Source organism: Lynx rufus, unplaced genomic scaffold (genome assembly GCF_022079265.1).
Source record: "Lynx rufus isolate CCGP_SWC_20201006 ecotype Redwood Valley unplaced genomic scaffold, mLynRuf1.p SCAF_10, whole genome shotgun sequence".
Taxonomy (NCBI): domain Eukaryota; kingdom Metazoa; phylum Chordata; class Mammalia; order Carnivora; family Felidae; genus Lynx; species Lynx rufus.
Window position 1 is genome coordinate 85,740,434 of NW_025814824.1, and position 15,026 is coordinate 85,755,459.

The following is a 15,026-nucleotide window of genomic DNA, read 5'->3' on the forward strand; positions in this document are numbered from 1 at the left end:
TGGGCTCTGTGCTGTCAGCATAGAGCCCACTTCGGACTCTCTATCTACCCCCTCTCTCTGTGCCCCTCCCCTGCTTGCACTTTCTCTCTCTCAAAAACAAATAAACATTAAAAAAAGAAATGGGCAAGATGCCACCATGATGCCCTGGTGCACACACTTGGGTGATCAAATCGTAAAGAAACTTGAGGTAAGTCAGGACCTCTGTTTCTCATGGCCGGAGGGAGGGCTTGTGATTGGGATGAGGCACAGGGAAGAACTCTGGGGTGACTTTTCTGAATTGTAGTAAACTATATGCAACATAAAATTTATCACTGTAACCGTGTCTAAGCATACAGGTGAGTAGTGTTAAGTACATTCACATTGTTGTGCACCTGATCTCCAGAGCTGTTTCATCCCGCACACCCGAAACGCCATACCCATTAAACAACTCTCCATCCCTCCTACCCTCAACCACCGAGACTATTTTTTGTGTGTCTGGCTTTTGCCACTTAGCATCATGTCCTCAAGGTTTGTCCATATTGTGACATATGTCAGCATTTCCTTGCTTTTTCAGGCTGAATAATACTCCCTAGTGTGTGTATATACCCCATTTTTGGGGTCCGTTCGTGTGTTGATTGAGGTAGCTATTTCTTGACTGAGGTGGTAATTACAAGGTATTCATCTTATAATAAGTCATCAAACCGTGTAATTGCTTGATGCGGTTTATGTGAATGTGTGCTATTTTGTAATAAAAAGGGTTCAAATCATTTAAAAGGTCCTCAGTTTCTCAGCAGGGGTGCTCGACAGCTAGATTTCCATCCTCCTCCTCAGCAGGCTGAAAGCAGAGTAAAGAGCAAAGCTGGAACTTTGTCATCAATAGTTCATGGACATCCTTCTATGTCAATATGTATAGATTTAATTCTCTATTTTTTTTAAAAAAAATAATGTTTATTTATTTTTGAGAGGGAGAGAAGCAGAGTACAGGTGGGGGAGGGGCAGAGAGAGAGGGAGACACAGAATCAGAAGCAGGCTCCACGTTCTGAGCTGTCAGCACAGAGCCCGATGGAGGGCTCGAACTTGTGAACTGCAAGACCATGACCTGAGCTGAATTCGGAGGCTTAAGTGACTGAGCCACCCACGCACCCCTAATTCTCTGTTTTTTTTTTTGTTTTTTTTTTTTTTTTAATTTTTTTTTTTTCAACGTTTATTTATTTTTGGGACAGAGAGAGACAGAGCATGAACGGGGGAGGGGCAGAGAGAAAGGGAGACACAGAATCGGAAACAGGCTCCAGGCTCTGAGCCATCAGCCCAGAGCCTGACGCGGGGCTCGAACTCCCGGACCGCGAGATCGTGACCTGGCTGAAGTCGGACGCTTAACCGACTGCGCCACCCAGGCGCCCCTAATTCTCTGTTTTTAATAGCTGCATGAAACTCCAGAGTCTGAATGTACCATAATTTTTTTTCTCCCAACAAGTCACTTTTTGTGGCCTTTTTTGTTTCTAGCGCTTGTCTTTCTGTAGGTATACGGATTGTTGTGTCAGCCACATGCTCATCTCACTTTTTAGGACAGTCTCTAACTGCACTGCCTGATCTTGGATTGTGAAAAAATTGCTGTAAAAACTATTGGGATATTTTAGCAAATTTTGAATGTGGACTGTATGTAATATTAGATAATACTGTTGTAGCAATGATAAGTTTCCCGAGTGTAATAATTTTATCATTATGTAAGAGCATGGTCTTGTTCTTGGGAAAGAACATGTTGAAGGATTTAGGGGTGAAGAGTCATGATATCTGCATTTTATTCTCGAGTGGTTCAGGAGAAAACGGTGTATATATAGTTATATACATAGAGAAAAAGCAAATGAGGCAAGATGTTAATAATTAGTGAAGCTAGGTGAAAGGTTATAGAGTTCATCATACTATTCTTGCACCTTTTTTTTTAGAAGTTTGACTTTTTAGAAAAAGCAAGAGTTAAAGAACTTTTGTAATGGGTTGCTGCCAGATTGCTTTTCAAAAAGAACAGAGCAGTCTGTAAAGTCCTGTCGCTCCTGGTGGCACTGCTGGACAACAAATGGCATCTTCCTGTTTAATTTGCATTTCCTTGACTGTCATTCTAAATTTGCCCCACACATGTTTCTGTGGCTCTAGGAGTACAAGTAGGAATGTATCTGTGGAGCTGATTGCCCTTTTGTTCTGTGAGCCTTCCTGGTCATAAGCTGGTGGAGTGATCTAAATGCGAATTTAAAGGTATCTTCTGTTACAAAATGTGCCACTCATTTGCCAACAACTTCTTTTGTTTGTTTATTTGGGGGTTGAGAGAGCCTTTATACTAAGGTTGTGGCTGGGAAGAGGGGATTTAGTCACCAGTATTAGAGGGAGAAACACTACATTCAGCATATGTAGAAAACACTTGGGGTTTTTTTGGTTTTTGTTTTGTGTGTGTGTGTGTGTGTGTTTGTTTTTTTTTGCTTTCCTTTTTAGCTAAGTAGCTTTCATTTATCCACACAGTAACCCTCTTTCTTTAGGGCCATATTGTGAAGTACTCCAGTAGGTCTCTCCATTCTGAAGGAGTCACCTCAACAGAAATGTTTTGTAATATGTGGAGATTGCCGTTTCCCTAAAAAGCCTGGGTTTTTAGGGAGTCCTTGACTAGGGTGAAGGAGGGGGTTGGAGAAGGAGTTAGGATTAAGGAAGGCATGGGCTCCTGGGTGGCTCAGTAGGTTGAGTGTCTGACTTCGGCTCAGGTCATGATCTCGCAGTTGGTGGGTTTGAACCCTGATAGCTCAGAGCCTGGAGCCTGCTTTGGTTCCTGTGTCGCTCCCCCTCCCCCCGCCCCACCCCTGCTGGTGTTCTGTTACTCTCTCTCAAAAAAAAAAAAAAAAAAAAAAAGGATTAAGGAAGGCATTGCCAGGTGGCTAGCTTCATTGGACATCCTGTTGAAGGCTTTATTTCCAAAGATAAGGAGAAGCCGTGGAGAGACTCGTTCATGAGTGTGCACCTCCGTCCAGGCATGTGTGCCTCACTGTGGAGGCTGTCTGCATTCATTCATTTGTCCATTCATTCATTCACTGTGCTTATGTTTCCCAGTCCGTTCCCATGCAATCTAATATTAGCTTCAGGTGCACAGTGTAGTGATTCAGCACTTCCATACCATGCCTGCTCCTCACGACAAGTGCTGCTTGTGGACCCGAGGACCCTATTGCCGGGCGTTTTTACAGAGGCCGCACCACATCCCCGGAAACGCTCCTTCTCTCCACGAAGCCCGGGCCTCTCCCCTGAGGGAGGGGCAAGGTCTTCTGAGGCTGAGAGCCACTGTGAAGGGGGACAGGACTGGCCGCCCTCAAGGCTCCATCCCTACCCACACCCTCCCTTTCTGGTAAAACTGCCTGGGTTGGAGCCCCCACACTTCCTGGGAAGGACGGCTGGTCAGCACCCTTTCCGTGCGTGTATGGCTTTGTACTAAAATGACACATTTGTAATCTGAAGATTTTACCTGTGTACGGACATATTCTTGTTCTGGACTCGGCTTCTTTTTTGGTCAGAATTGTGAGGATAAAAATGCACGAGAGACTTCGGAAAACCCTCAGATTGTGTGTTTGGGATCAGCCAGTCTGTTTTAAGTTTGGTGACCTCTGTTGTTGTTTGTTTTGAATAAAAAACCTGAATACACTTTCTGACGTAGGGTCTGAGCAGGGATCACAATATTTGAAACTTCCAAAACCGTGTGAGACGTAAAGCCACTATTTTCATAAATCATTTAGAAATTCGGTAGCAAGCCCTAGAAATGATGGCAGGATGGAGAGGAAGTTTTCTTATTTTCTCATTAGTGGACTTTTGGTTCTCTTCCTAAATGACATAGCAAACATCCTGCTGGTTCTCCCGGGTAGGGAGTTAACTTGAGCCACAGGACAGATTTCCAAGGCCCTCTGAGCTTTCAGCATGAATCTCCTGTTTCCATAAGGCCGTTCTGTTCCCCAGGATGACAGAATTAATCCAAATGTGAGGGGACTTGGCTAGCAGTCTCCACAGGTCTGGCAGGAGGATCGCCAGTCTGTTTGCACTGCCCGGGACATAGCTCTGGGCCAGACACGCAGACCTTTAGGCCTCCAGGCCTCAGTCGTCCCTTGACACCCAGGTTACAAGGGCCAGATGCACCTTGTGTGGACGTCCAGTGCCCCCTTACTGCTGGTGGGTAGACCCAGAGGTGGAAGGACTCGATTCCCAAGTGCTTCTTCATTCCCAGCGCCTTTGCTGTCCCTCTCCTGAGCTTCCGTTAGTGGCAGCACTAGCCCCTTGGAGGGGACAGAGAGGCTCTCCACGGAGGCCACCTGCTGACTTCCCTCTCCCGCTCAGCCCTGAGGATGGTACGCTTTGGCCTGCATCCTGTGCTTCTCAGGAACCCAGTGCTTTTGGACCACCTTTAAATTATGCCGAGAGGCAACCACAGTTCTGCCCCTTAGCCCCGGATTGTGGTTACACCTGACATACTGCGTTGTTGTCATTTTTCTCATGTATTTTGGACATGAGGCTTTTTTTCATGACAGTATTTGTTGACCCAATGTAACAGCCTCCTTTAAGTGTTCTCTAGAGCAACTTTGATACATGAATATTCAAATGCATCAATAGTCCCTTATTTCTTAGCTCATGTATTGGTCAGGAGCCATAAGTTCACATCCAATACATGAGCCCATCTGTGTGACTTTGCATACATATGATACGTAAGTACAAATGTATGAACACACACGTGGGTACAGTTTACCCTTGAACACACAGGTTTGAACTGTATGCATCCACTTATATAAAGATGTTTTTAAATAAATACAGTACTGTAAATGTATTTTCTCTTCCTTATGATTTTCTTAATAACATTTGCTTTTCTCTAGCTTACCTTACTGTAAGAATACAGCATATAATTCATACAATGTGTTAATCAGCCGTTGATGTTATCAGCAAGGCTTCTGGTCCACAGTAGGCTATCAGTAGTTAAGTTTTTGGAGAGTCAAAAGTTATATGCAGATTTTCAACTGTGGAAGGTTGGCATCCGTAACCCCTGTGTTGTTCATGGGTCTGTGGTATATATAATCTTTGTGAAAATTCAAAATAGGAGGTGCAGAATGCCTGGAACCTGACAGACATTCTCGGTCTCTGTGTATGTGTTTCTCTCTCTACACCATACATAGATGCGCTCTCTCTACTTGCATGTATGTATGTATGTGTATACACACACGTGCATATCCGTATCTAGAGAGAGCACCTGTCATATGCCAGACATTCTGCACTTCTTGTCTTACATATTCCCAAGGATCCTATAAGATAGGGATTATTGTCATCATTTCCTAGATGTGGCGCCTGAGATTGGGAGAGAGGTTAAATCATGGGTCAAAGAGAATATTGCCGTCAAGCAGTGTTACCCAGACATACACCCAAGTCCTGCTGGTTCCAGAGCCCAAGTTCGTTCCCCTGCATCACGTCCTCCTCTTTGACCTGTGTGCCAGGGGCAGGGTATCTTCTTGCATTAGGAGGCAGCCAAATGCCCTTGGCTCTCCTTCCCTGGCCTGTCACAGAGGTGTCTGTTAACTGATGTCTGGCATCCCAGGTGACATGTGGAGATGGGCAGGTCATGTGAAGTCAGCTCAGTCTCTGCCTTGGCCTGGAAAGATCAGCAAGGATGCTTTCTCTTATTGCTGCCCGATGAGCAGCTAACGATGGGACCAGCCTTTTATTATTTTATTTTATTTTTATTTTATTTTATTTTATTTTATTTTATTTTATTTTATTTTTAAGTTTATTTATCTATTTTGAGAGAGAGAGAGAGACAGAGAGAGAAAATCCCAAGCAGGCTCCACACTATCAGCATAGAGCCTGACGTGGGGCTTTAACCCCTGAACCAAGAGATCATGACCAGAGCTGAAATCAAGAGTCAGACGCTCTACTCACTGAACCACCCATGCGCCCCTAGAACAGCCTTTTAATTATATATATGTGTTTTCTGTATTTACAGCATTAATGCTTCTCAAGCTAGCTGTGGTAAAGGGCCATTTTTTTTTTTTTTTTTTTAATTTTTTTTTTTCAACGTTTATTTATTTTTGGGACAGAGAGAGACAGAGCATGAACGGGGGAGGGGCAGAGAGAGAGGGAGACACAGAATCGGAAACAGGCTCCAGGCTCTGAGCCATCAGCCCAGAGCCCGACGCGGGGCTCGAACTCACGGACCGCGAGATCGTGACCTGGCTGAAGTCGGACGCTTAACCGACTGCGCCACCCAGGCGCCCCAGGGCCATTTTTTTTTTCATCTCCTATCTGTTGAGGACTGATACTTTAAAAAAATACAGTAAAAATGTGGCAATTTGCTATAAAAGTTCCCAAATGCTTGCTCTCAAATTCTGAAGTTCTCTCATTGTGGGCTGGTGGAATAAATAGTTTGCGGTCCAGCATGGTCCTCGGATGCATCTTGAGCAGCACTCTACTGTATAATTTAGAGGAGGCTGAGACTTCAGAAGAAATGTACAATTTCTATAAGCCACAGTTTTTTTAAAAAATTTAAATTTAGAGTAATAGATAGTGTCTCTTTAGCATTCTAATTTTTAATATTGTGTCTACAACTTTTTTAAATGCCAAAAGTAATTCATGCTTGAAACAACAACTCACAAAGTGCAAAAATATCCAAACTGAAAATGTTCCCCTTCGTCTCAGTTCCACCCTCCAAATGACTATTATCAATTCTTAAATTGGGAGTTTGTCTCCCATTAAAGAAAGAAGGATGTGGGGACAAGATTTACGAAGGGGGAAGGATAGGAGAGGCATTTTAGAAATTTTTCATTCTGTTCTTTCTTAATTTGTGTCTCATGGGAGAATGTGTTCTTACCCTATATAGATTTAAAGTAACATGACAACTGTCTTTGGTTTACGGTTTATTCTAATACTGATTCTCTTTTGTTACAGAGCCAGATCACGTTAATGGACATACCTGTGTTTAAAGCCATCCAGCCGGAGGTCTGTACTCTGTCCTTTAAATTGCTCTAAACACTGTGGCTGGGAAGAGGGGAGTTAGTCAGGTTTCTTTCTTGAAGTCTCTATAAATGCATTACTGACTTAAGCCCCTGTTAGAGAGAGCATCCAGGAGCTTCTCACTCTTGATGCTGCTCGTTCTGTGAGCCAGCTGTTTGAATTCTGTGGAGAATTTCACTGAGTTGGGCCCACTCGGGTGAGGCTGGGGGCACTCGGTGCCCACGGCCTCCATGACCGAGCCAGGCCTTCCCACACTGATTCCTTTTCCCCTCCCTCCTCCTGTGAGGGAACGTTTTTTCTAGAGAGCTTTCTTTTTGTTGATCCCAAATTCTGGTGGTTGCCTTGTTTCTGATTTCAAAACCAGTTGCCACAGCAAAACACGTACGTATGTACATTAAAAGCATATGTACGTTTTTAGAAACAGCGTATTCAATAAAGAGAAAAAAGTTGGTCTTGGTCTTTAAAAATATCCTGGAAATGTTTAGTAGTTGATAACAAGGCTTTATAGTTGTTTTAGTCAGCGGTCTTTTTTTGTTGGCAAGTGATAGGCATCCATTTCAAAGTAGCTGAATAGGCAGAAGAGGAGTTTAATACGAGGACAAAAGGGCACTTGGTGGAATCCACAGGCATGGAGTTCAGGCAGCTAGAGTGCCAACCAAGACTCAAGCCGTCTCTGCCTCTTGCCTCTGCTGTTTCCTCTTTTTTGCTCTCCCGCCTTCTTTCCTGTCTGCTCACGTGGTCCAAGCTGGCCTCCCCGAAGGGCTCACATTTATGTGATCCTCCTTTAATCCACCTTCCAGACTGAGATGAGTAGCTCTCAACCCAGCCCGGCTGAGCCACATATCTAGTGCTGGTTCATAATCTACGCCAGGGGTATGTGACCAAACAGGCAGGCACAGCTGAGGGGACCCAGCCTGGTGAATGGGGTGCACATTTTAGAGAAGAGGGGTGTAGATGGGGAGATAGGTCAGAAAGTGTCTGCTGCAACCATGGTGTGAATTCCAGAACTATCTTGACATACAACCCTTCTTCTTATAGTATGGTAGCTGTCAAGTCTTTGAGAAAAGCAGCATATTTTAATACAAAGCCAGACAAAGGATTTAGGCCTTCTGAGAGCTGGCATCTGACCTACTGCAAATGAGGAGGAAACTAGTACCACTAGCTGCTCTCAGCATCTTTGTGAGGACGTGGCAGTGATTTGAATTAGTGTGTGTGTGTGTGTGTGTGTGTGCGCGCGCGCGCACGCACGCGTGCACGTGCACCTGTGTGTGTGTGTGTGTGCACTATGTTTATCAGGTTTGGGGAGCAGAACTATGTTTGCTTGTTTGAATTGGCTGACTTCCAATCTTTTACTGTTTTCTTCTAACATGGAATTATCCCCATTCTTTTTAAATAAAAAAAAAAACAAAAAACAAAAAACCAGTCTACCTTTTGGAGACTTCTGGAGGAGTATTTGTATGATGGTTGCCTTAGTTCTCAGCTTGAAGCTGTTTGTGATCATGTTGTCTGCTTGGCTTTGATCTGGAGCAGTTTAAACATTACAGTCTTTATTCTTTGTCCTGAGCTTCTGGGAGAGGAGCCCAGCTTGCCGTGAGCCCTGAATCCTGAACCTACCTGTGCCCAGGGCTGGGGCGGCTGCTCAGGCTTGATTGTTGGAGGGAAAATGGTGGGAAGTTCTTTAGAGACACAATTAGGGGCAGACCAAGACTTTTCCCCGGGGCACTGAGGTTTGGAAGGTGCCTCGTCCAAGACATATCTTGATTCACATTGTGATAAGACATAAAGGTGGTGATGTTTAGCTTTCAAGATTTTAGCTTGGAGCGGTGGTTGTCTATCATGGCTGCACATCAGAATCACGTGGGCAGCCTCTGAAACATGGGGTGCCCAGATTCCACTCTCGGCCATTGGATCTGGATCTCTGGGTCAGAGCCTGGAGCCCAGTCAGCCCTGTTTTGTGGAGGGTTACCAGGTACTTCTGATAAAGAGTGAGGATTAAGAACTAATTACTTTGAGATATATGGAGAAACCCCAAACTTGAATGTCTTTGATCTATGTTAGCTAAAAATGGGAGAGTTTGTTGCTCATACTCATTGTCAAAACTGTGGTTAAAAGGAGGACCCTGGGAGCCGTCCCAGCTGTTTTGCTGTTATTGTTGTTAGTAGACTGAAAACTGGAATTTTTCTTCTTGATGATGTCTGCCACATTGTGGCTGGACCACCCCAGAGTTGGAAGGACAAGAATGAAGGACAGTTAGCAGTTTGACAAGGCTTCCGAGGAAGCAGAGGCCAGCATCTGAGAGCAAGATGGGCACTCTGAGTGATCTGCCCTCCCAGAAGATGAGGAAGCCTTTGGCCTGGTGCCTCTCAGACCTGCTTATGCCTCAGAATCAGTTGGGGAGCTCTGTTAAAAAAAAATACAGATACCTAGGTCCATCCTTAGAGATTCTGATTCCATAGGGTTAGAGTGGGGTTGAGGATCTGTGTTTCAGTGAATTGTAGTCACTATTCTATTTGATAGGTGAATTGTCCTTTCCTTAACCAATGGGAGCCCTTGGTGCAGCTCCTGTATCCTTTTAACATGATCCCCTTGGTTTTGATAGCTTCCTTGCACTTTGGTGCAATGAGCTATGTCAGTGTTATGTTGTACATTTCCTGCTGAAGACCTGGAATCAGGTGTCCCTCAGGGCGCTGGTTTCTTTTACTGGTGAATAATACTCAGAAACCACAGTGTGGGTGAAAGGATGCTTATGAGAGGAGGTTGCAGTTGCTTTTAGGCCCTTTTGGTGGACAGGGTTAGGAAATATTTATTTTTGAAAGGAAAAGTCACGAGTTCATAATTAGGGTAGGTGGTGTTCTTTCTCCACAGCTCTTCCTTCCCTCCTCACCCTTGGCGTGACTTCCCTGTGGGTGGTGTGTGTTTCTCATCCCATTGACTTTGGGCTTGGCCCTGTGCCTTGGGCACTAGTGACAGCATGCACGTGGCGAGTGAGAGGCATGGCCAGCCCTCTTGGAACTTCCACTCTCTGTGATGTACGGGTAGCTGTTGCTCGTTCAGCCTGAGTCCAAAAATGAGGATGTCATGGATGACCCGACCTAACCCAAAGCCTGCACTCCAGCCTAACCTGGCCCTGCCCCAGTGAGCCCAGTGGAGGTTGGCTGACCCGCAGCCATTCTGCCGACCTCGGAGTGTGAAATTAATATTGCTGGTGTAAGCCTCTGAGATTTGAGGGTCATTTGTAGGCATGTGACCAATATAATGTTGGTCTTTCCAGTTCACATCTAACATTACAGTGTTTCGAGCTTAATTCCCTTGATTTTCATGGGATTTTTTAAAATATAATTTATTGTCAGTTGGCTAACATACAGTGTATACAGTGGGCTCTTGGTTTTGGGGGTAGATTCCCGTGATTCATCACTTACATATAACACCCAGTGCTCATCCCAATAAGTGCCCTCCTCAGTGCCCATTACCCATCTCCCCCCCTCCCCCTGTCAATCCTCAGTTCTCTGTATTTAAGAGTCTCTTATGGATTGCCTCCCTCCCTCCCTGTTTGTAACTATTTTTTTTCCCCTTCCCTTCCCCCATGATTTCTTTTACACTGACAGTTTGGGTTCCTAACAACATTAAATGATTACGTTTTTGTATTATCCCATCATATATATACACACAATAATTCTTTGCAGTTCTCTTTGTCTTTGGCACCTTTTCTTCTTGTCTTCCCTTCCTTGTACCACTTCTACACCCAAGTGGGGCCCGTTCCTTGACTCCTCCAAAAGGCTTTGGGAAGCACCAGGGCAGAAGGAGGAGGGCCATGCTCACTTGGTTCTGGAGTCTGCCTCCTGAGAGACCCTGTTGGATCCCAGTGCCTGGAACACAGTAGATACTCAATAACTGTTTGCTGAATGAGTGGAGAATGAATGAATGAGAAAAGTAGGGAGCAGAATGTTATCTGGCTGTGTCTGGCACATTGCCAAGGCGGGCACGTACCAATTAAGGGAACATTATGACCAGGGTGCCTGTTTTGTGGTGGAACCACTTCCCCCAAAACAAGGGTTTTGCCTGGTGAGCTCAGCCTTTGAAGATTCAAATTTCCAAATGCTGTTGATAACTGAGGGTAAAACTGTGGCTTCTGCCTGTTTCTGCAAAGGAGACCACAAGAGCATCGGCCCAGGGCTTGGAGGAAGCTTGGCAGACGGTGAGTTAAGGATTGGCAGAGAGCAAGGAAAATGGAAGTTAGCGAGTATGGAGCCATAACTGCCCTGTTCCCTGGTGACTCTATCAAGTGACCAATTTTATCAAACACTGGCGAGTGAATGCAGATAGAACTTTGCAGCATAACGGCTCACAGCTGGGTTTAACCTCTATGCTGTGGCCCAGAGCCCCATCACCCCCGTGGTGGATTGGGTCGCAGGGGATAGGTGGATTCCCAGCTGGCGGGGCTTGGACTGAAGGCTGCATTGTGAAGAAGGTCTTTCTGAGGCGTCCTGGCGGCGGTAGTCTTGTGTGGTACATTTTCGGGGTGGCATTTTGTCCCCACCAGTATTCCCTCCAAATATCGCGGTCATTGTGCCCAACTCCCAGCCTAGGAAAGTGAAGGCCCAGCAGTTTCTCAGAGGCCAGTGGAGCTGTCAGAACTGGTTTTGTCATTGGTTCCGATGTGAAGTGCATCAAGGGGAAGCGACTGTTCTTAGAATGTGCTGGAAATGGGCACGACCTGTGCGTCACTCAGCCTAGGGGTCTTTCCACACTGGGCCACTGGGTCCACTCACCTGCACGGTGCTTGAGAGCAGGGACTCATCCGACAAAGCCGGGCTTGAGTCCTGGCCTCACCCTGAGGAGCTCAGACTTTGGACAAGTTACTCATTCTCTTTATGCTTGTTTTCTCACATGTAAAATGGGGGAAATCACACTTTTTACCTTACAGTGGGTGAGTGAGAACTTAGTACAGTGCCCGCACGCAATAAGTTCCCAATGACTTGTCGCCGTTTCCTCTCACTGGTGAGCAGTTGGAACAGGCTGCGTGTGTCACTGATGTGAGGTTGTGCCAGCAGAACATTCGGCGACGCCCATGTGGGAGCGCCTGGCTCCAAGGAGGTGATGCTTTGAATAGTGGAGTGGGTCAAAACGCTGTTCTGGAGTCCTTGAGGTCTGCGTTCACATCCTGGTCCCCAGGTGGCAGGGAGGCTGAGGTCTAGATGACTTACACCCTGGTGCCTGAAGGCCCTGGAGACATCAGTGGGGAGAGTCACTCTGCCTTGGAGTTGGCACATTGGCCCTGAGCCTTGATGGCTGAAGGGGTGGTTTGGGCAATGGGATGGGGGTTGGGAAGGGCATTTCAGGCAGAGTGGATAACGCACTGAAAAGGCAAATCATATATTTAGTGAAATTTAACACTACATTTGGTGCCGGATGGCTGGGGAGGAGAAAAGGCAGGCCTGCTATTCTCTCGGTTCTGTGCTCCTCAAGGGCACCATTGTCAGGGATGTCGGCACAACAGGCGCTTACCAGAAGGCAGCGTGTCATTCTCTTGCAGCTGGGGGCATGCAGGGTCATGGGTGTCCGGCAGGCCTGAGTATGAAGGAAACGAGCCTTAGTGGGTGCCTGAGTTTTTCCCAGTCTTTTTGCTGCCCCTGTGGACATTGCTCTGTCCCCGCTGCCAGAGTCCCCAGTAGTCTGACTGACCTTCGCCCATTTACTGACTTTCATTCATTCGTTCATTTATCAGTGTGCTGTGCTACATGCTGGAGAGACAAAGATGGAGGGGACACGGGCATAATCCAGTGAGAAGAAGGGACAGATACTTGAACATACAATAGACAAGTATTGTCAGGATGTAGAGGCATCGAGAAGAATGTGGGGTAGGGATGGGCGGGAGGCAGAGCTCTATGTTGTTCGGCTTGGGGATTCATGGAGGGATTTCACAAAGGGAGTAACATGGACAGGTGTGTATTTTAGGAAGTTCATTCTCACTGCCTGAGACAGAACCGACTGGAGTCAGGAGACTGGTCAGGAGCTTTGCAAGAGTGTGTCTGAGGCCGGGGTGGTAGCACCAGAGAGGAGAGGGCCTGGTATTAGGCCAGTTATGAAGCTACTGTGAGGCCAAAGACGAGAAGAAACAGGCAAGAGAGGAGTGGACTGTGCGTTCGGGGAGTGGAAGGAAGAGCAGAGGGCAGAGGGGGAGGAAGAGAGCCTGGAAGCCAAGTGTTTAGCCTGGGAGAGGGAGGCTGGAAGGGCTGGAGAGGGATGTGCCTGGAAGACTCAAGGAGGGCTGGGGAACCAGAGGTCAAGCAGGGGGCAAAGCACAGATTTGGTTTGGAGTTGGGGAATGAGCTGGAGGCCAGGAGGTCACAGAGGGAGAGTGATGGCAGAGTGCGGGGTCTGCGAGGTGGGGTCGCTCTGGAGACTGCTTGATGGGATGTGGCTGTGCCTTCAGGGGGCTGCCGTGGGGGCGGCGGTGAAGGTCTCTCCCGGAGAAGGGGGGTATGGTATGACCCCGGGGGGTGAGAAGGTACACCACCCAGTGTAGTGACGTCTCTGGAGACGAAGGCAGGAGAGGGTAGGAGGAGACTGTGGGCCAGAGCCAAAGGCCAGGGCACTGACAGCAATGTGGAAGGGAGTTGGAGGTGCCAGGGGTAGCCTGGACTTCCCCCAGAGGACGGCTGTGGGCCTAGACTGGGAGCCGCATGAGGTAAGGGACCACCAGTGTGTCACCAGCACCTGCCACTAGGCTTCAGGGCCAGGGCCTGGCACAGGCCAGGAGCTCAGGGGTAGCGGAAGGCAAGCAAGGGCTGGTCTGGATGGGCTTGGGATCCTGGCTGTGCTCACTGGGGCCCTGGGGGGAAGCTGGGGCTTAGAGAGAAAGGCAAATGGGTTAGAATGAGGAAGAGAGCAATATTAATGGATATTCGGGGACAAGAGGCTTTATCCTGAGAGAGCTTGCATCCCTGTGGGGCACTTACTCTAGAGAAGTTTCGCTTCACCCTTCCTGCCTCAGGGCTCGTGGCGTCTGAGCACCTTGACCTGCATCTGCTGGTCTGTGGAAGGGCTGATCAGCAGGAATGGGAGACTCCCTGCTGAAGTACACCATTTCCTCTGGGCCACATGACACGTTGCAGTGCAGGAAAACACTGCCTGTGGGTTCAGGAACCTGACCCTCTGGCCTTTTGTCTGGATGCCGGGTTGCCTGCTCTGAAGAAGCGGGCATTCCAGAAAGCCGAGGTCAGTGTTGGATGTCAGACAAAACCCTGTGTGTCTTTGCTGCTCCTTGGAGTCACAGCATTTGGCCCTAGGAGAAGGGAAGCACGTCGCCAGCAGGCAGTTATTTGTAAAGAGGAGATCAGTTTCGATGACATCATTAAAACCCCTCTCTCAGGTCACATGCTGGGCAGTTTTCTCAGACCATTTATTTCCCTCCACTGTCCCAGCCTAGCCTGAGTCTCTGCCACCTTTCCTTCGGTCACATCTCTCCATATTTAATCCTGCCTCCCAACCTCCGTTCTGTATCCAGAGACATCTTTCTAAAGCCACAGTCTGACCCTTTCATGCCTAGAACCCTCTGAGAGGCTCCCCACTGCTCCTTGGATGCACACCTCCTTCACCCTTGCTGGTCAGGCCGCGTGAGGGGCCAGCAGCAGACCTCCCGGCCTCAGCAAGCCCAAGCCCGCTGCGCTGTGCTGCCCATAGCCTCCCTGGTCCCTCCCCCCCCCCCCCCCCCCCCCGCCACTCCCGGTCCCAGAGATGGAATGAGCAGGTGGGAGCCCCAGACTGGGAATCATGCAGGTTCCCCTCATGCTCCCTTTCATCACACCGTCTCCTGCTTCCCGTGCATAGCACTTTTCAGCATGCCAATACTATTCCCTCCATATCCTGTGACCCAGCCCAGTGCCCGATCCTGATGTCACTTGTTGAATGCATTGAGGGTGCGGTAGTGATAATGATGGTATATCTCATTGAATCCTCTTCAGTGCTGTAGTGCCTCCCTTGGTTCAAAAAACTGAATTCGGTAGTAGGGGGGTGGTCCAGGGGCCCTCCATTCGGGG

General features: G+C 47.6%; 1 protein-coding gene across 7 annotated transcripts in view; it reads left to right on the forward strand.

Moving 5' to 3' along the window:
* Window positions 1-15,026, forward strand: part of RALGPS1 (Ral GEF with PH domain and SH3 binding motif 1) — a 276,710-nt gene that overhangs the window by 57,530 nt on the left and 204,154 nt on the right. For all 7 annotated transcript variants that reach the window (XM_047069752.1, XM_047069704.1, XM_047069713.1 and 4 more), the window contains exon 5: window positions 6,922-6,972. In XM_047069752.1, the coding sequence (XP_046925708.1) occupies window positions 6,922-6,972 (51 nt within the window). The remainder of the gene's footprint in view (window positions 1-6,921; window positions 6,973-15,026) is intronic.